Source organism: Pteronotus mesoamericanus, unplaced genomic scaffold (genome assembly GCF_021234165.1).
Source record: "Pteronotus mesoamericanus isolate MK-2021 breed Mesoamerican mustached bat unplaced genomic scaffold, CSHL_Meso_final contig_2, whole genome shotgun sequence".
NCBI classification, from domain to species: domain Eukaryota; kingdom Metazoa; phylum Chordata; class Mammalia; order Chiroptera; family Mormoopidae; genus Pteronotus; species Pteronotus mesoamericanus.
Window position 1 is genome coordinate 22,484,882 of NW_026555084.1, and position 22,347 is coordinate 22,507,228.

Consider the following 22,347-nt stretch of genomic DNA (forward strand, 5'->3'; position numbering starts at 1 on the left):
CTACAGGATATTTTAGGAATATCACATTAAAAAAATACTAAGGAGGCAAATTACTAGTAATGTAAATCTCCTTTTATTTAAACTTCATAATCTTTTTCATTTGAAGAGGATTTCCTTTGTCACCCATCAGGGTCCTGGAACTTCTTGGCTGGAGTTCAGATCCAGAATTCTGGTTACCTACAACATCTAGTCTTTATGTAGTAGCTTACAAGCATCAAAGGCCACCCTCACCTGATGCTTGGCCGGATCTATGCCCTTCAAAATAGTCTTCGTGTCCTCCTGCTTGTCCTGTGAAAGGAAAAAGAAGAACTCACGGATCTTATTCCAAAAACGAAAATCACATTTGGCCATGAAGACCTTGTGACTGGTACTTCGGATGCTGGGCTTTGTCAATCTCAGGATCTTCAACTAAAAAGATTCTCATCTGTAGAGACCATAATCTCAGGAGCAGAGCATTATTTTTTAAAGGGTGTGACAATGTGGTTCTCCTCCAATATAACGTCAGTATAAAGCATAACATATGCAGATATAATTCTGCTGAATTATTTGCATTCATGCCTTTGTCTCCAAACACAACTAAAGCCACAGAATCCAAAACAGTATATTTTAACATCTAACCAAAGAATATTATTAAAAGACTTGGGGGTATCACAAGTTGGGAGAAAAAGTAAGGAAAATATTATAATTATATAGTTATGTAGCCCCCCCATTACAAACATATTTAGTGCTCACACTTTTCAACTAAAACAGGAATCTTCAAAGAACTTGAGAAATAGAATATCTGCATTTTCTCTAGATCTAGACCCCTGACAGAGAGAGTACTTGAAGATGAGAAAAGGATATAAGTGAGGAAACAGTAATAAGCTTTGCAGTCACAAACCAGAGTCAATTAAATCTCCAAACAAAAATGTAGCCTAGAAAAGTCTTTATTCTAAGTCACTCCTACCTCCTACCCTGGAGATGAGCTTACTTTAAGGGGATGCAAGCTCCTATAGTAGAGATTTGGCAAGAAAGTATCGTGAGACAACAACATGATTTGAAGAAGCTGAGAGTTAAGGCTCACTTCCTCTCCCTGCCCCACCCTATATGATTTTCAACAAATGGTAAGCCTCATTCAAATATGAGTAATAAGCAGGAAGTATCTAACATGAACCTATTAAGAAGTTCCTACAAAAATGGAAACAAAGTTTAAGTCAAATATTGTCCTACATTTTCAAGTAAGTTAAAGAGAACATAAATTCTTTAAATAGCTGAACAAAGTGATAAACCAGCAAGAGGAGATTTAAAAGTGAGCTGAAAGAGCAGAAGAAACTAAGTAACAATAAAACCATGAAAACCACACTAGAAGCAACAAGTATACAGAAAAAATAGTGACCTGGAAGATGAACTTGAGAGAAACAATGCAGAGGAAACGGAAAAAGAATTAAGATAATACAAATAGGGGAGATCCAAGCTATGGATATAATAAATATCCTGGATGAAAATGGAATAGAAAAAGAAGTATTGCAAGGATACAATAAAACTGGAGGAAAAGACAGAGGAAGAGAGGAACAGCAGCAGCAAAAATCTTCAGTTAAAAAGCACTCATTGTTTTCCAGGTAAAACTAATAAAAAATAATAAATGCCAAGACACATTCTGGTAAAATCACAGAGGTTTAAGTACAATGAAAAAGTCTTATGATAATCCGGACAGAAATAGGAAATTACTTACATATAATGGGGAATGGTCTAGCAGGTTTTAGCAATATTCAATACCGCAAGACAGACAATACAGTGCTTAGATTTTTGAGGGGAAAAAAAAAAGTGTGACTCAATAATTTTATATATGGTGATATTCATTTATAAATACAACATACAGTAATCTCAAAAATGCAACCACATGAAGACTCCTTTTTTTTTCTTCCAGGGGAGGGGAGTAAATTAAAATCAAAATACGAGTATCAGCTAGCCAAAAAGTGAGTCAATTCAGGCACTCAGGGATTAAGAAGCTACATAATATGAAAGGCTAGTAAGCACTGACTTCACCTAAATTTACAGTTACAGTTAAACAAATGGCAGAAATGGTGTCATAAACAGAATATAAGTGTTATAAAACCATACTAATATAAAAAATAACTCCTGAAACTCCTATCGTGGAAGATACATTTAACCTCCTCTTTCAGAAGGAAGTCAATAGATATTGTCTGAATATTTAATTTTTTAAATTTGCATTTATAAATTTAAAAATTTGCATTTGTAAATGATGTCTGAATATTCTTCCAGAAAACAACTTTATACCTATGTTTTATAGTTCACCAAAGCTTTTGGAGCAATTAATGAACAGCTCATAGGGCTACTTGGAACACAGGGAGAATTTTTAGTTAAAACAGACATGGGACTATGATCAAAGATTGGAAAATTAAGCCATCTAGGATGAATAAAAGAAAGAAGGAAAGACAGGAAGGAAGGAAGGAAGGAAGTAGGTAGGGAGATAGATGGACAAATCAATCTAATTCATGTTAATGAGAATGTTGAGAATTAGGAAGTCTCAATTATTAATAGAAATAGACTGGTTCAGCATTTTTAACCAATCTGGCAGCAGCTATCAAAATTTTAGATGTGGGCCTTTTGATAACCAGAATTTCAGTTCTAGGAATTTATCCCTATAGATACATACACAAAAGCAGAAAAAATGTAAATGTGCTTAATAATATTTAGTGCAGCACCATTTGTAATATTTAAACCTAGTATCACAAACATTTATGAATAACTACATAAGGAATAAATAACTGTGAGAAGGAATGAGAAATCCATAGTAACTGACATAGAAAAATATTAATAAGGAAAAAGTTGCAGGACAGTATATGTGGTAACAAAGCCACTCATATAAAAAAAGATATATAGCCCACATACATAGAAGATACAAATATTTGGAATAGAAATAGAAATGCCCAGAAGAAGACCCGACATACTGCCTAAGTTAAAAAAACAATCTTATAAGAGAGGACCTGGTCCACATTTCTATTTCATAAGATTTAATATAATATCAAACTTCACATTTTTTTTCCCTAAGGGAAGTCCATATCAAATCTCATCTTAAGTAAATAAATTCCAGAAATAAGAATCAGAGGGTGCAAAATGTTTCCATTAGCTCAATTATTATAAGAAAATGCCCCCAAAAGTTCATTTGGCGGGTAGAATACAGTCCAAGGAAAGCAACACGGGTCACAGAGCTTGCTTTATGGCTAGGGAAGAAAATCCGTGCTAGACCATGTGGCATATTCAAAGGGCCCAATTTCCTCATTGGTGCAAAAGTATTTTAATTTTTATTAAAACATAAAAAATAATAAACCCTTAAAAGCTATGGTCAACACTACAGAGAAAATGAGTATGACATAAACCAAAATTCTGTTTCAATAAGAAATTATATGAAAAATTAAACATTGATAAGAATGTTTCTTTCAATATATGTGACTTTTCATCATACATACATAAAATGTCTCTGGGGCAATTTAAGAAATAAACAACATTAATTGCCAGCAGAGACAGAAACTGGGTGGCCATGGAACATTTTCATACTTTGTAAATTTTGAACCATGTAAAGGTATTACCTACTTAAAATTTTTTAAAAACATGTATTTTTCAAGTGATTTTAAGGTTTTGATAAACAAAAACCTAATCACAGTAATGAGGAAAATAACTGATAGGACCAAGTATTATTTGATATAGCAAAGACTCCCTGACCAGGTAGCTCAGTAGGGGAGAGCATCATCCCACTATGCTAAAGTTATGGGGGTCAATCCTCTGTCAGGGCACATACGAAAGACAACCCAATGAATGCAGAAGTGTGTGGAACAACAAATTGATCTTTCTCTCTCTCTAAAAATATCAATTAAAAAAAAAAGACTCCATAATTAGCAACACTGTATGCCTACCATACTTCTTCAAGTTGATTCCATTTGTTTTCTCTGATCCACTGCATTTAAAGCAGCTTCATTATGAGCATAAAGAAACTATGTTCTATCTCATGTCCTCCTCTTCCTCTTCTATCCCTATCTTCAAGATTGCAAACATCTTAAAGTAAAATGGTATTCTAAATTCCTTGTTTTTCCATTCTTATGTATAGTTGAAAGTTAAAGCTGAAAAAAAATCCTAAACGAAGGAAATTTTGAGAAGTTTTAAGACATAAAACATGAAAGGAAGACTATGTAACACAAGTTTCTTCTCCTACTTGAAATAAACTTTACTTTCAGAAAAAGAATAAATTTATAACTGAATAGTTCCTAAGATAAATAGAGAGACTATATTCTTGACTAAGTATTTCACAAGTGAAGTGGAAATAGTTTATTTAAAACAAAAAAAAATCCATTTTGAGAAAAATCTTCCTACTTTTCTGACAATATTTAAACAGGATAAAATATTGATAGTAAAAAGACTTACGGTGGGAGAGAGAATAATTTAGCACTATAATGCCAGATATTCTTTATTGTGGTAGATTTACTAAATTAACTCTGCGTTTTAGGGAAATAACTTTTATCTACTAAAATAATCTATAAAATATTTTATAGTATGTGAAATTTGCTAATTATTAATTATAAATAATCTTCAAAATAATGCTCGGGGTCATTTAAGATACATAGATTGTAAAATAATTTTAAAATAAATTTTAAAATAATTTTAAAATAATTTACATAACACTTATCATCATTATTAGTAATAATGATTTCTATCTTAAAAATTTATTTTCTTAGAGGATCTCATAGCATTTTACACATTCTTGGTCTAATAAAGCACTCAAGATCATCTAGTCCATCTAACCAAATAGTTGGTTAACTTGTTCTTTAGCAATCATAAAGTTAGATTTCTTAGGCTAGGTCATTAAAGATTATGTGGTCCAAACCTCTCATAAAAAACGTAAAAGGATGAAGAGGTATGGAAAAAACCCAAAAGAAGCCTGTAAGAGTTTAAGTGACTTGCCTAAGGATACCCAGTAGAGGCAAAGTGAGAATATTTATACAACCTTGGTAAAAGAGTCCAGAAATAAATACTAGATTTCATTTTACAGATGGAGGCTATTGAGGCAAGTGTTTGCTTAGAGATCAGTGATCTGATGGCTATCTGTGGTGAAAATTTAGGTGCCTTATCTAATGTTCGGTGGTATCAATTCTTTTTGAACCTCTATTCAGACCTAGGCCAATAGGATGCCTTTCATAGGCATTTCTTCCTGTAAGCAGGAAGCAGATTTACTTCTGAATAGCAATGCAGGCTATATAATGCTAAATTGGGTCACAAAATCTCTTGGTAAGACATAACTAGAGTTTATTTACCTTCTCTAATATCTGTTAGTTTTTTTTATGGGAAATTCTCCTTGTGTTTAGAACCTACTGATTAATTATACTATGATATATATCTTCTAGAAATGAAAGGCCAAGGAGCTGGAGACAAGGAAAAAATTACTTATTTACCTGATTTATATATCATTCTCTTTCCCATTCCAACTTTAGCTTTGTTGGCAAATATGTGTAAAAGAAATTCTAGAGATGATAAATATCTCTTCTGTCTTTACAAATGTATCAAAGTTTTAATTCTGATATTAATATGCCATGATGAAAAGAGAAAGATTCTATAATCTTCACAAATGGTTTAAAAAACAGAAAATCTTGTCAAATCAAAACACCTCTGACATGCTGGTCAGCACAATGTTTCTACCTACACATACTATCTATACTATCATTAGGGCCTTTGGAAACTCTGAACTGATGTGGTCATGTTTCACACACAAGGATCATGTCTAAAACAATAATATGGTTGGGGATGGAAACCAGGAAAACATAAACAAAAAAGGAGGCTGAAATTAAAAGCAAGCAAAAGGAAAAAAAAAAAAGAATAGTGTTTTATAATCTAAATTATACTGTTTAATAGGTAACTATGTTAATTCTCCACCTTGAACTTGAAAAGTAAAACTGAAGAAGGGCTAGAAGACTGTGGGAAAAGAAATCAGGCCATAAATGCTTGAGCTGAAGTAAGCTACAGAGATGAGAACAAGTATGAAGTATTAAAACTCACCTTCTGGTCTAAGGACCAGTAATTATAGAGAATGGTTTAGAGCTAATAGAGGACACCAGAGCAGTGGCACAAAAACTATGGGGGTCTGTCAACTTCACTTTTTAAATGGTGTTTATTGGTTGCTTCTGGTAAAGCAGTTTGGTAAAAAATTTGTAAGGACACTGATAATACAAAAACTCCTCAGAGAAATAAGATTAAGCAGTTTCCAAAGACACTGTTTTTTTCTAAATATTTCTTATAGATTTTAAGTACTAGAGAATGCTAATACATTTTAATACAAACCTCCTTACAATGTGTTTACATCATATCATACCTGTAAATCACACCAAATACTTAAGCAAATAAACAAAAAACACATCTGGGCTCAATAAACAAAGATGCTTTGCAGAGGGAAAAAAAGAGGAATATTATTTATCTCAATGCATGATGATTCCCATTATAGTGGTAACAAGAGATACAAATAGCAGAAGATATGAATTAGGTTATTTGTCCAGGGCTCCTCTGCTTATAAAGTTCAGTGCTTATAGAGTGGTTAAAATGATTCTGAATGCTAGAAAGAGAGAACTTTTAAAAATCTCTGGAATCAATGGGCAACTTTTAATTTAATTATTGATTTTCAAAAAGAACATTTTAAGTGGCCTATTTAAGAGCCCATGTGGCTCAATTGGCTGGAGCGTCATCCTGTAAACTGAAAGGTCGTGGGTTTGAAAGGTCGTGGGTTTGGTTCCATGCCTCGGGAGGGCACATACCTGGGTTGTGGGTTGGGTCTCCAGTCCGGGTGCATGCAAGAGGCAACCAATTAATGGTTCTCTCTTACGTCGATCTTTCTCTCCTTCCTTCTCTCCCTCCCTTCACCCTCTCTAAAATTAATAAGCATGTCCTCAGGTGAGGATAAAAAGAAACAAAAAAAAGAACTAAACTAGCCCAAAGCTCTTAAAATATGGATTATTCAAACTTACGCAATTATTAAGTTAGATTAACTACACATCAACCCATAACCTTTAAATATGGTGGATATTCAGTGTGCTTTTAACTGGAACTATCTATAAATATTTTTAAATATTTTAAAACTAGAAAAAGTGAAATTTCAATTTAGAGGATGCACCTATTTCAAGAATTTAGCTGAAAATGCTCCAATATGTCATTTGTTCTGGCTATATTTTTTAAAGCAATAAATAAGAAATTTTCTAGATTTCATTTAAAACTAAGTTCCCATTTACACCTACTACATATTTAGAATGAAAAGCCCTAAAACTTCTCAGTTTCATCTCAGGAAACAGTACAAGAAAATCAAACTGTTGCATTAAAATCTTTTCAAACCATAATTAACATCATAACTAATTCTGATGCAGAATAGTTTAAAGAATGGGAGTTTTTAAGCTCCTTTTTAAAAATTATAGTATCAAAACCTTGAATTATGGCAAAAGTTAAAATTTAATTAAGGTTTGAGGGTTGGTCCCAACTGTATGCCAAAGGTTTACTTGTACTTCCTAATTTAAAACTCAATATAAAAACAGTTCCCAAAAATGAAGGTTCTCAACCAGCCCACAAAAACATCTATTTAACTTAAAGAACTAGCAAACCTAGATATCAAGAACACACCTATGAAATGCTAGGAATGGACTTCATGCAATGTTGAGTGGACTGTCTTCCATCTGCAAACCACTGGAGGAAATTACTTTGGCCCAGAACAGATAGTAGGAGGGACAACAAAGAGTAAAGGACAAGAAAGATGCTTATACCTTGTTATGTACAGCTAGTAATAATTATTAATCATTCTTCTCAGGATTCAGGAACTGCTTTACTCACTTCTTGTGTCTGACTAGCTCTTTTTTCCTCTCCTAGGCTTACAGTACAGCCTGAAACTACAAAGTTTATTTATAGGTTTTGAATACCAAATTTACTATACTTCCCCATATTTTCCACATCTTCTACAAAGAATATGTAATTAGGAAAAGAAACAGTATGAAAATAGAAATGTCCTCTGCAGAGTGCAAAAGCATAGACTAAGCAATATATTTTTAAAATCAATCTAATAATTCAAAAGGAGAAAAAAAGAAAAAGTTATGCATATGAAGTTATTAAATCTAACAGTGTAACTGAAAAATGAAAAGCAAGTCAAAAGTTCAATAATAAGTGAGTGATATGGTTCATTAATTTGATGGAATATTATGCAAGAGTTATAAACATAATGTAAATATGAATGCAAAGATAGATTGCAAAATATAAAAATATTAATACTTAAAATAACAGTATTACCTTTATACTTAATTAAGATATTTATTTATCTGAGCCAATTTTTAAATCTTGTGTTTTGATTATAAAATAATACGGAAATTTCAAACCTTTCTATCTATCCATTTAATGCAATTCTTCTAAGAACTCTAATCACAAACACTACCTAATTTCAGAAGATTATACAAATAAAACATTTGAAAATATTTCATAATAGAGTTCTAACTCAGTCAAGATCAGTAAGATTTTGCTATACATTAGAGCACATTTTACAGATAGTCCTTCTTTCTCCTATTTAGTATTTTCAGAAAAACTCTCAACAAGCAGGTTAAGAAAGTGACTGCTATAGAAAAATGGAAGAAAAAAAAGAATTCAGGTAAGAATTTAGAGGATAAGAGTATTAAATTTGTTTATAGCATCTAAGCTTTTATAATCTACCCTATTTCTTTATTTCAAGTGCGGAAATACTCCAATTCTTAATTTCTATAGATGACCCAAAGCAACTCTAAAAAAGGAAAAAGATATCAAAAAAAGGCAGAAGACTGAGATCTACTTATAATATTCTCTGTCATAATTCTTAAATAAAAAAGTACACTTCAGAAATTCTATTTGATGGGGATGATCCTAATTAACGAGAATGAATGCTAGTGTTACAATATTTAGTATTAGTAGAAGTAGTAATAAATGGCATAATTATACTATACATTTACCTTAGTCAATAATTATTTTCCAATAATCTCAGGTGTCTATTTTTGAATATCTGTTATTGGAAATGGTTTAAAATGCAATGCTTGCACAGTTTTTTCCAAGTAACTAGAACTAATAAACTTGTCTCATTACAACATGTCTCATAAATTTTTATGAAATATATAATGGAATTCTGTGAGAAACTCTAGAAAATAGTTCAAAGTATGCTCACAAAATAAAAATGAATCAAAGCACACACTTTAGCAAGAAGCATGAACCTGTAAGTGGGATATGATTTACAATTTCCATAGTTGTAAAGAATATTACACATATGAATCTACCATTTAATTTTAAACTCTGAAAAGCCAAAATAGAAAATGCTAAAAAAAACCCTAGAAAAATAACAGAATGCTTTAATAACGTTGTTAAGATGACAGTAGCTTTGCTTTTAAAGTTCAATTAGAGAAATAAAACAAAATCATTCAAAGTGATTTGACAGGTTATTCTATTCTGTAAACATATTATTTAATTTATATATGTCTAATAAAGGGCAGTTTAAAAAGTTTAGGAATGCCAACTGGAATTGGGGTGAAAGGAAGAAACAAACTAATAATTTTACCTAGGAAATAAAATGGTATATCTTACTAAAAACGAAGTATTTTTAAATACAATTAATAAATGCAACAAAACTAGAATAACCAATCTTTTTTAAAACAAAGCACACAGCTATAGATCTTTACTAAATGTTACAAATAAATGAATGAAAATTAACACAAATTTAAAATAAAAAAATATCTTACTAAATCGGCCCCTGCTTGAAGTAAAACATCTGCAACATCCGTATGTCCATTTTCACAAGCATAGGTTAGAGCTGTGTCTCCTGTTGCTGTTGTAGCATGAACATTAGCACCTAGCAAACAAATAAAATCATAAATATACTTTGTGAATTATAAATTACATTAAATAGTTCAATTTTGCAATTTGGTAAAACTGATAAATTTGAAGTATAAAAATGTTGGCATGTATTTTAAATGTCCTAATTTTCCTTTAAATACACTTTGTAAAAATGCTTTTAGCCACACAGAAAGGAACTATATCAAATGATTTTAAAATACAGTAAAATCTGCCTTCACATCCTGTTAAATATACCCTAAGAAAGAGCGAGCTACAAAAACAAAGAAATATCACTTTTCAGAAATCATATCGGTAGTGTTGGATTGTGTTCTGAGACAGTTCTATGTGTATTGTGGTAAAAATAAAGTAATCCTTTTGGAAAAAATGAAATTTCTGGCATGGTTGAAAGAAAATACATATGAGATTGTTGAGGTTAAGTAAAAACTCTATGGTTCTGAATCAGAAGTATCGACATGAACTCATGACGTATTTTACCCATAAAAAATTTTTTTCCTAACTCTAACAAACAAAGCCCAGAGACAATGACAGACCTAGCAGAAAGAGTACCTCTAGCTTAGATTGTAATCTCTAAGTACCACATCCTACTAAGTAAGGGATTCTTAGAAAAATGTTTGGTTCCAAGACTGAGTCAGAAGCTGCATAAAATGAACATTAAATACCTTGCCATATCAGAAAGCAAAAAAACCCTCAAAAACAACAATTAGATCACATCAAAAGCATTTAAGACATAATCTTACTGACCAAAAAGAGTCAAATTGCCATGACTTCTGACAATTTTTGCATCAATAAAAAATGAGGACTGTTACAAAGTAAAAGCCATCATATGTTTAAATCCCGAAGTTCAAAATAATGTTCATATCCTAAAATACAGACACTTTATTGGTCACTCCTGAAGGATGCTAAGGAACCACTTCATTATTTTGGAAACATAAAAAAATGTGAAAAGAAATCAAACATTTACATTGCTATTTCTACGTGATTTACATCTAGGAGTAATCAAATAGTTCATGAGGGGAAGTTTCTCTTTAGACATATTTTAGGTAATAAACAAGGAAGAAATAATTGAATTTAGAATATCACAGCTTTGCTATCCCTACTAAATTAATGGATCTAAGCAATGGTCATCAATGGCTAATAATATTACAAAAAGACAGGCAATCAGGCATTTATTATCTCAAGATAATAAATAATATAAATAACAAATACTACCTATTATCTAGTAAAAACACACACACAATCTCTAATTCAATCAAGACTCCATGTAACTACTACTTTCTAGGAAATCCAAGGGTCAGAAAAACAAGTTAAGTGAAATCATGAAGATGCAATTAGCAAAATCTATCATATAGAAAGTCTAAAATATAGACATTCCATTTCTTCAACCAAAACTTGCAAGGAATAAGAGAAAAATGGGAGTCCACAGATTAAAACAGATTTAAGAAACATATTGATCAATAGTTATTATATGAATCTTATTTGAATACTGATTCAAAAGTCATTAAACACAAACATGCATTTATAAGACTATCAGGAAAACGTGAAAACTATTTGGATATTTTATGATACTAAAAAGTTATTTAAAAAATTTAGGAAGGAAATAGTACTGTTACTTTTTAAAAGATTATCTTTTAGAGGTACCTATTGAAATATTTTCTGATAATTAATTTATAAAAATACATTTATTTTAAACTAATTTATTTTCAAATTTACAATAGCCAAGTGCTGGAAACAGCCTAAGTGCTCATCAGTAAATGAGTGGATCAAAAAACTGTGGTACATTTACACAATGGAATATTACGCAGCAGAACGGAAGAAGGAACTCCTACCCTTCGCAACAGCATGGATGGAACTGGAGAGCATTATGCTAAGTGAAATAAACCAGGCGGTGAAAGACAAAATACAGTATGATCTCACCTGTAAGTGGAACCGAATCAACAAAGCAAACAAGCGAGCAAAATATAACCAGAGACAAGGAAATAAAGAACAAACTGACAGTAATGAGAAGGGAGGGGAGATGGAGATAAAGGGGCAAAGAAGGGGAAGGGTCATCAAGGAATATGTATAAAGGACCCATGGACAAATACAATGGAGGGGGAGGACTGAATGTGGGAGGTGCGGGTGGGTAGTTCGGGGGAGAGGAAGGGAGGAAAATGGGGATAACTGTAATTTAACAACAATAAAAAAAGGAAAAAAATCAAAATTTTAGAAAAAAATGTTTTTATTAACTATGGTGACAGATGTTAACCAGACTTTCTCAGCAAAATTTTTTAAATGTTTATTTTAAATAAAAATAATTTTATAAAAATAATAGGAGATTGAAGAACATATAGATGAAATGAGATAGGCCATAAATTCAAAGTTGTTAATGCTGGTCATGGGTTCTTAGGGTTCATTTAACTACATTTTCTATATGATGGAAAAAATGCCATAACAAACTGGTTTTTCATTTTTAAAAAAGTATAGACAATGTATAAAAAGACCTATTGCATTTTTCTTTAGTGCAACACTAAAAGAAGAGCTTTATGTAAATAAATTACACTCTAGCCTGGAAAAAAAATGTTTGGTAACGATCATATAAAAAAGTGATTCTCAAACTCCTAAGACAGTTCTGGAAACTACATGTTTCAAATTAGCAAAATTCAGTATGAGAATCAATGGTGGTGTAATTAAAAAAATAACATTAGGAGGTCTAAGTCTGAATATTGGCTGTCACTTATTAGCTTGGTTACATTAGGGGAACTATGTAATGAGATTGTACATCAATTTCCATATCTATAATAATGTGTTTAGTAATTTCTTATAATATAGGGACCAGTGTTAATACCATTGCTAGAAAGTCTTTTTTAACTGAGGTATGACTGACATGAGAAAGACTCTTCACTGGGACACAGTTACCAAAAATGATGAAGAAACAATGACTCAATAATGCATACACTAGCTATAGTGATATAATATTTGAGTCAGAGAAGAGGTCAACTTGATGGTTGGTTTTTGCATTAATTCAAAATCTAAACAATCATCTGAACTATTAACCATCTGGATTAGGAAATCATTTCAGTCCTGGCTGGTGTGGCTCAGTGGATTGAGTGTCGACCTGCGAACCAAAGGGTTGCCAGTTTGATTTCCAGTCAGGGCACATGCCTGGGCTGTGGGCCAGGTCCCTAGTAGGGGGCGTGACGACACATCGATGTTTCTCCTTCCCTTCCCCTCTGTCTATAAATAAATAGATAGATAGATAGATAGATAGATAGATAGATAGATAGATAGAATCTTAAAAAAAAATTATTATTTCAGTTATAATTCAAAGAAAAAAATGAGGCTGGGCTATAGTCAAATTAATTTAACAGCGAAAGCCCAAAAAGGATGAAATCAAGTTTTTTTTTTTGCCAAATATCTCATTTTCCTTTACATAGTTCAAGCAATATATCAGATATGGATAAAAATGTTTTTTAATATTATTTCTAAAGGATATATAAAGATTCACATCTACCTTCATCAATTCATTTGGTACATTCTTACTTTGCTCTATTATTATTGCTTAACAATATAGAAATCACAAATTATTTTAAAAGTACTTTTGCCAGAAATATAAAACCCCCACTTGTTCTTTTGTAAGTATGTGTGTGCATGTGTAGACTCGGGAACATCAAGAAATGAATGGGTTTAAAGGTACGAAATTATGATCTCTTTAATGTCATCCCTACCTCCTGTTATTAGCAGAAACACTAGAAGTTAGTCTCGCTCCCTTCCAGAAGCCATAAAATCATTCAGTGGAGAGAGAAAGTCACTGAGAAGCCTGTGGTCACTAAACCAAACATTAATAAGAAACCGTTTTAAGAATGACATTTTTGGAGATTTAGGAGCCTAAGAAGAGCAGTTAAACTGTGGCACAGCTCTCCTTCAACTTTTGTAGCAATGAAAAAGTTAAGGTTAATTGTTAAAGTTATGAAAGCAATATAAAAGCCTTTTTCTAAAAAGCATTTTTAAAGCCACATACCAGCAGCCAATAAATATTTAACCAACTCCAGGTGTCCCTCCTGAGAAGCCTCCATCAGAGGTGTGGAGCAGCCAAGTTCTATATCAGCCCCTGCCTTTATCAGGAAGTCGGCAACTTCAGAAAATCCTCCACAGCAAGCCAAGGTCAAAGCAGTTTCTTGGGTTTCTTCTGTCTGTGCATTTATATTTGCTCCTGGGGAGAACATAAAAGCAGATAAAACTAATTAAAAAAGACATGATAAAGATATTAATTGTTTGGAATTATAATCATCTCTATATTCTCTGCTTCTGGGGTTCCTTCCAGAGTGTTGATAATTTACTATAGATGCGAAAAAAAAAAAATTTTATAGTAAACTTCATTGATATTGACACAAAACATCCAAAAGAAATTTGTTTTTTTATTAAAGAAGGACTATTTTACCTTGTGCTAAAAGTAGTGCCACCATCTCCTCATGTCCTTCCCGAGCAGCTTCCATCAGTGGAGTGTATCCTTCATCATTAACTTCTTCAAGATTTGCTCCCCTTTCAATAAGTAGAGCTGCCAACTCAACATGTCCTCCACAGGCAGCTAGTGTTAACGGAGACTCGAATGAATCTGCAGGCATGTTCACTTGAGCACCACTATCCAAAAGCAAACGTGCTACCTCTACATGTCCATCCTGCAGATTTTCAGAAGTAAAGCAAGAGGAAGGAAATTTTTTGGAGATTTTTAAAGTGGGAAAAGAGAATCAAGAGATTGAGGAAACACAGAAAGAAAGAATGAGGCAGCTTAGATGCATGTACATTTTCATGCCTATCCGAGCAATTTGAGATCTGTCTTATCAAAAGTCCATTAAAATTATTTTACCTTACTTTTGAGCAAGCCCAAAATTTTCCAAAAGAATCATGCTTGTGATATACAGTTATAATTCCAAATAATTTTGAATTTCTATCTTCTCTGAAGTTCAAAAGAACTATTAAATCTATAGTTGACAGTACCTCAAAAATAATGTTTATACTACTGCCAGGTCAAATATAGCTATATTCTCAAATTTAGGCATCATGTTTTAGTGTAGAAACTATGTTACATCTATTTAAGAAACAAAGACTTGGCAAAAAAATAACAACAAATTATGTGAGGTCATTACCATTTGGGATTATGTTACCAAGGTAAACCCCTATGAACTGATACTACCCTATATTTTTTCTCATCACTAACTAGTTTGTTGCAATGAGGCAAAAACGTTACAAAAACATAAAAATAAATATCTTAGTAAGGCAATTAAAACATTCTCATACAGGGTATTCATTCTACACCTCTATCACCATAAATACCGTTAATTTCCAATTCTTTAATTAAAAATTTATGTAGACCTTAACTCTTGTTGTGGCATATACTGTGTTGTTCAATACTTTAAAAATCACCAAAATATTACTAATGAAAAGTAAAGACTGAATACAAAAACAAGGTTTTATAAGGTTGGGCAATGTTTTTATTAAAGAATTAATTAAAGAAATCTTAATTAATGTCAGATTTCAGCATCCATCAAGAGTTTCATTATACTTAAATGACCAGTCTAGCTTTAATCATTTTTGACACAATGCCAAAGACAAGTGATGTCACATTAAAATTTTAGTTGTACTAATTCTTCAAACATACGTAAAATATAATACATTTTAACAAAATTATAGTATGGAGTTATTTGATGTTTGAAAAACACTTCTAATTGAAAAGAAATGAGGATTTATAAGTGTTCACAGATCAAGGAACCACCACTGTGCCTAGCTCCTGAAGGCTCCCGATAAATTGTTTTGCTTGAATTTACTTGAATTTTTGAAGATTCTTTATGGGTTCTGCTAACATATCTTGAGTACCTACATTAAGAGAGACTCTGTACTAAACACTTTTTGATATTAATGAACAATATTAATTTTGCCAAAAGAAAAATGAACAATTCACTCTTAAAGGTCTAACACTGTTACTCAAAATTTTTTTTTTTTTTTTCAATTCTAAGACTTCTGTATCAGCCATGACACAGTAGCTGGTAGTGCACTTACTCTCCTCTCATAAATAACTATAAAAATTAGAAAAAATAATTAAAGCAATGGGAGGCACTGGACAGCAACCAAGCTAGGGGCTAGGGTTATAACCACTGAAAGAAGGGAGCAATGAAATGAACTCTACATTCACTCCAGCTTTTGGGGCATCTTTCAAACCATGGCTAAAGGAAATAGAGCCTAAACAAAGAGTGAACATCTCTTTGAGCAAAGGAAACAAAATCAGAACACAAAGCAACCAAAATACTTAGGATTTGGGGAATGCGGGCAGGATATCTAAGAAAAAGAAGACACAGAGAAAAAGTCCCACAAATCTATGTAAAATCATCCTCAGATACATCTCCTGAGTTCAACACATCAAGGACGAGCGAGACTCCAGGACGCCTAACGGAGAATGGCTCCTGAAAAGTGGGACTCTGAGAGTGCAGGCTCAGCCATGATGAGAACACATTGGTGAATATCTCAGGCTATCAGGTGACATGATAGAAGGTCATAAAGAAGAAAAGAACCTAGAGACCCTTAGTCTAGGATCAAAGAGCAAGGATTTAGGATTAAGAGTAAAGCTGGAATTAAGCCTCAAGAGGATCAGAGTGATTCATTGGTAATGTGTTTACTAGAACAAAACTTAACAGTCTCAAAAAGGGGACAGGATAATCCAGAACGTTGAAAAGGTATTATCGACAGTATATGGTTTACAATAAAAATGTTACCAGAGACATTAAGAGACAGAAAAGAATAGACTAATTAGCAAGACATAAAATAACAAATAAAAGTAGTCCAAGAACTGAGCCAAAGACAGGAGTTAGCAAAAAATGACTTCAAAATAACTGTTAATGATAAATTACAGAAAACAGATGAAAAAATGGAGAAAATAGATTAAAAATAATAAATTTCAATACAGAAAAGAATATTAAAACACCATATCAATATTTATATTTAAATGCAAATGGTCTAAACAAACCAATTAAGAAACTCACTTTAGTATAATGATGCAGGCATATCAAACATTTCAAAGTTTGACAAAAAAAGAATAAAAATATTACTTGGGTAAACCTTAATGAAAAGGAAGCAGGAACAGCTTTTAATATTAGATAAATAAGACCTCAGAACAATGAAAATTACCAGAGATAGAAACAGACTTTATAAAATAATAAAAGTCAATTCATGAAGAATACATAGAAATTCTAAAAATGTGTATGCACCAAACAACGTAACTCCAAAATGCAATAGGGATTTTTTTTTAATCCCCACCTGAGGGGAAAATGGGTGAAAAAGATGAAGGGATTAAGACATACATATTGGTAGTTACAGAACAGTCACAGGGATGTAAAGTACAGCATAGGGAAGACAGTCAATAATATTTAATAACTATGTATGGTATAAGATGGGTACTGGACTTATTGGGATAACTTAGTAAGTTATATAATATCTACTCACTGGGTTGTATACCTGAAACTAATATAATATTGTATGTCAACTGTAATTGAAAAATAATTATTTAAAGTAAAAAAATTAAAAAACTTCAGTGCATGAAAGGACACTGAGTAAGAAGGCAACTAACATAACAGGAGAAAATATTTTCACATTTATATCTGATAAGGATTAGCATCCAAAATACAGACTCCTAAAACTCAACAATAAAAATAAAACCTGATTCAAGAATGGGCAAAGAATCTGAGTAGCCATTTCTCCAAAGATATACAAGTGACCAAAAGCACATGAAAAGATGCTGAACAATGTTAATCATTAGGAAAATGCAAATCAAAACTATTAGATACCACCTCACAATCATTAAGATGGAAAAAAATAAAAACAGAAAATAGGGCAAGTGCTAGTGAGTATGTGGAGAAACTGGAACCCTTCCACAACGATGATGGGAATGTAAAATGGTACAACCACTGTGGAAAACAGTATGGTAGTGGTTCTTCCAAAAATTAAAAATTGAGTTACCATATGATCAAGTAATCCTACTTCTGGATGGATGGAGATATACATGTATCTCCAAAAGAACTGAAAACAGGGACTTGAAGAGGTATTTGTACACCTATGTGCATAGCAGAGTTATTTAGAATAGCTAAAGCATAGAAGCAACTCAAGTGTCCATCAACAAATGAATGGATAAGCAAAATGTGGTATATACATATAATGAAATACTATGCAGCCTTAAAAAGGGAAGGAAATTCTGACATGCCGCAACATGAATGAGCCTGCAGGACATTATGCTAATGAACTAAGCCAGTCACAAAAAGACAAATACTGTATGATTCCACTTACATGAGGTACTTAAGAGTAGTCAAAATCATAGATAGAAAAGTAGAATGATGATTGCTATAAGCTGGGGGGGAGCAGGGAATGGGAAGTTGTTACTCAACAGGCATAGAGTTGGTTTTACAAAATGAAAATAGTTATGAAGATGGATGGTAGTGATGGTTGCAAACACTATGACTGTATTTGATACCAATGACTATACACTTAAAAATGGTTAAGATGGTAAATTTTATGTTGGTCATTTTACCAGTGTGGCTCAGTTGGTTGGGCAACGTTCCACAAAGCAAAAGGTCGCTGGTTCAATACCCAGTCAGGGCACGTGCCTGGGGTGCAGGCTCAGTCCCCGGTTGGGGTGCAGAGGCAACCAATCAATGTTTCTATCCCTCCCTTCCCCTCTCTCTAAAAATAAATAAATAAAACCCCCCCTTTTTTAATGGGAAAATATAATGAAAGTGTACCAATGAGTGGGAAATGACACAGCCAAGACTGCCTTCTGTACTATTTCCTACACTGACAGACCAACTATCAAAAGTTAAACAAAGTTTTACATATTTCCCTTTCCCTCTCTAGTATTGTACAAAATTTTCAAAATCTACTGATGTCATAATACATATTTTTCCAAAAATATAATATTAATCCTTAAAGATTTAAACACATATGATCTTTCCTTCTCAAAAAAATCTCAAGTGCAATTTAAAATTACCATGCAAGCCTCCATTAAGGCAGTGTGCATCTCATCTGTTTTGTGCTCTTGATCTGCACCAGCATCAAGTAGAAAGCGAACCATATCCAAATGGCCTTCAAAAAAGAACACAAATTTTAAAACTGTATTTCAAAAGAACTGAGTATCAATTTAATACGTAAGTATTAAAATGGGGAAACTTTTCCTTTCAGATGTCTATATAAAAATTTTAAGAGAACTTATTTTGCATTCAATAAATAAATGACAGTTTTACAAAGCCAATACAAAATAGTAAGCAGGCTCTCAGCAAGGTATCTAGGTTTTAAAGATTAAATTAGTCTAAAGCACATAATTCAAGTAAAACAATAATACTTATTCTCTGATTTACTCTATATAAACTATCAAATCAAAACATTTAAATCAAATACAATGCCAGGTAAAGTATGTTTGGATCATTTTTCAGAAAAACAGCTTTAAAATAACAACCATAAACTCACTGTGGCAATGAATAGGCACAGAAAACTCCATCAAATAATATCAACCCTCTTGATGCATTTAATATATAAAAAACCTTAATAGTCAATAAAAAAGACAAACACTCCAGTAGAAAAATGGATGAAGGACATAAAATGGTAATTCAAAAAAGAAATGCATATGAGTATGAAACTGATGAGAAAGTATCAAACCTTCCTATTAAACAAATGCAAATTAAAATGACACACCATTTTTTTTTTTACTGTCAAAAGGTAAATATTAAAAAGAATGATAATACCCAGTGTTGGTGAGGGTGTAGGGTGGGGTAAAGGGCACTCTCAAACACTGCTGGTGGGAATGTAAATTGGTTCAACCTTTCTAGAAGGCAATTTGGCAATATGTATCAAAAGCCTTAAAAATGTCCATACCCTTTGACCCAGCAATTCCACTTCCAGGAATTTATCCTAAGGAAATAATCAGAGATTAGGCAAAGATGTCTGCACAAGGATGTTATCACAGTGTTTTTAAAAATAGTGAAAAATTGGGAACAATTAATGTGTCCAACAATAGACAATTATGGTGCATCCATTTGATGTATTTGGCAGAGACTGCTAGTTTTCTACTCAATATCCATTCTCTCAATGTTCCTCAATAACAGAACTGATTTTATCTGAGTGGCAACTTGCCTGACTAAAGACATTTCCCAGGCTCCCTTGTGACTATGTGCAGCCAATGACATGTAAGTGGGAGCTAGCATTAAAGCAGAACTCCTAGGAATACTTCTTAGCGGTAGCTTACTAAACTGGAAGGCACTCCTCATTTTGTCCTTACCCTCTTCCTCCTTCTTAGAATATGTATTGCTGGGGCGATAGCTACCATCTTGGTAACCTTGAGGATAGAAACCACATACTAGGGTGGTGAAGCAGGAAACAGAATACTGAGATCTAGATAACAGAGCTGCCATACTATTTCTAGACAGCCTACCCCCTGGACTTGTTTAAAGAGAAAAGGCTTCTCTTTTGTTCAGATTAATTTAGGTTTTGCAGCCAAATCTACTACTAAATACAATAGTGAAATTCTCTGTAACCATCAAATGCTGTTACAAAAATACTGAGATGACAAAATGGTCATGATGTACTGCTAAATAAAATAAGCAGACTATAAAATAGTGTTAGAGTATGATTGTTTAATTTAAAAATACAGGCATACCTCGTCTTATTGCGCTTCACAGATGTTGCATTTTTTACAAACTAAAGGCAAGACCCTCCACCTGCAAAAAGATTACAGCTTGCTTTATTGCGAGACTGCTTTATTGTGGCTGTCTGAAACTGAACCCGCAATATCTCCGAGGTATGCCTGTGTGTATATATATTTGCTTATAAATATACTTAAAAAACACACAGGAAGTAAATACACTAAAATATTGTTTACATGCTTTTTAAGTCTTTAGATGGTAGCTTTACATGTCATTATAAAATTTCTTTACGCTGTGTTTTTCAGGTTTTCTCTAGCAAGTGTGATTATTATATAAGTGTGTACTATTTTTTAAATAAAGGCTGGAAAAATCATATAAAACAAAAGCCACTAAAGAACAGAAGTCCTCTGTAACTCTGTGCTAAGAGCTGGTTGACTTTATAGCTAACTGAATAAATCTGAATTAAATGTATGAAACATACATTGTGAAGCTATACCTTAGGAAAGACAGGCTAAAATGGACTTTTGATATAAGCTAAATAATTTTATAGCACAAGGAATGTATAAGCAATATAAAATAACTCAATATTCAAATGTTCAAAGTTGTTACTTTAAAAACCCCTAAACAGTCATACATATATAGAGTACCTTTGTAGCATGCAAGTGTAAGAGCACTTTCTTTGAATTCATTAGAATGAGTGTTGATGCCTGCCCCATGGTCTAGAAGAACTCTTGCAACTTCCACATGACCTGCGCTGGCTGCTTCCATTAAGGGGGTATGTCCATTTTCATTATGATCTTCTATATTTGCACCTTCATTAAGTAGCACTTTCACAATGTCAACAAATCCTCCAGCACAGGCATAAGTTAATGCAGTGTTTCCTAACAAAGAACAAAATAAATACAAAGTTATGACAGAATGAATACAATCATGATTATGCAACTCCTCTTACATAAATGAATAAATTATCATCTCAAGTTATTTTGTTGTATTGGTTAGAAGCATCATCTTAATTTTCTTGCTAATTAAAAAATTTATTAAACAGACATATTTACCTCTATTCACATTTCCTTAGCTCAAGATGAAGTACCATCTAGAAAAATCACTTTCAACATATTTTTCTCTAAAATATTCAAATATATCAGCCCTGGCTGGTGTGGCTCAGTGGACTGAGCGCTGGCCTGCGAACTGAAAGGTCACCAGTTCCATTCCCAGTCCGGGCACATGCCTGGGTTGCAGGCCAGCACGTCTCCAACTGGAGGCGTGTGGGAGACAGCCAACTGATGTTTCTGTTACACACTGACTTTTCTCTCACTCTTTCTCCCTCCCTTCTCTTCTCTCCAAAAATAAATAAAAACAAAATCTTTAAAAAATAAAATATAACATTCCAATATATCATTTAAAATTACTCTTTTTTCTTTCAACACTGTACAACTTAGAAATACTTAATTTTCTTTCTATGCATATTCATTTCTTCATTTTCTTTTACCTCTCCTTTATCTTTACAGATTTATTCGTAACACAATTCATTGTTCTAGGTACATTTTCCTTCTGAAACATCTCTTCCACCTATATTTACGTGAGACAGATAAAAATTCCCCTCAACATAACTCCTTCAAAAGAAAAATTTCTTTAAAAGATCATTATCTCTTGGTTTGCCAATTATTTCTTCCCTAATTTTGTTTAGAGGATTTTTATTTATTAAAGGGGGTAGGGAGATGGTTTAGCCATCCAACAGAATGATACCAGAGAAGAATGTTTTAAAGGTTCAGTGAGAAAACCATTTCAGAACCCGATTTGTTCAGAACTCAAC

At 32.6% G+C, this 22,347-nt stretch overlaps 1 protein-coding gene across 4 annotated transcripts in view; it reads right to left on the reverse strand.

Moving 5' to 3' along the window:
• The window catches only part of ANKHD1 (ankyrin repeat and KH domain containing 1), a 107,016-nt gene that overhangs the window by 54,306 nt on the left and 30,363 nt on the right, over positions 1 to 22,347 (reverse strand). For 2 of the 4 annotated variants that reach the window (XM_054568340.1, XM_054568339.1), the window contains exons 6-10: positions 21,182 to 21,415; positions 18,887 to 18,981; positions 14,300 to 14,537; positions 13,880 to 14,071; positions 9,768 to 9,877 (exon numbers count right to left, since the gene is read on the reverse strand). In XM_054568340.1, coding sequence (XP_054424315.1) covers positions 9,768 to 9,877; positions 13,880 to 14,071; positions 14,300 to 14,537; positions 18,887 to 18,981; positions 21,182 to 21,415 — 869 coding nt within the window. Of the gene's footprint in view, positions 1 to 75; positions 289 to 9,767; positions 9,878 to 13,879; positions 14,072 to 14,299; positions 14,538 to 18,886; positions 18,982 to 21,181; positions 21,416 to 22,347 lie in introns of those variants that run through there. The other 2 variants (XM_054568341.1, XM_054568342.1) reach the window with 2 other exon arrangements.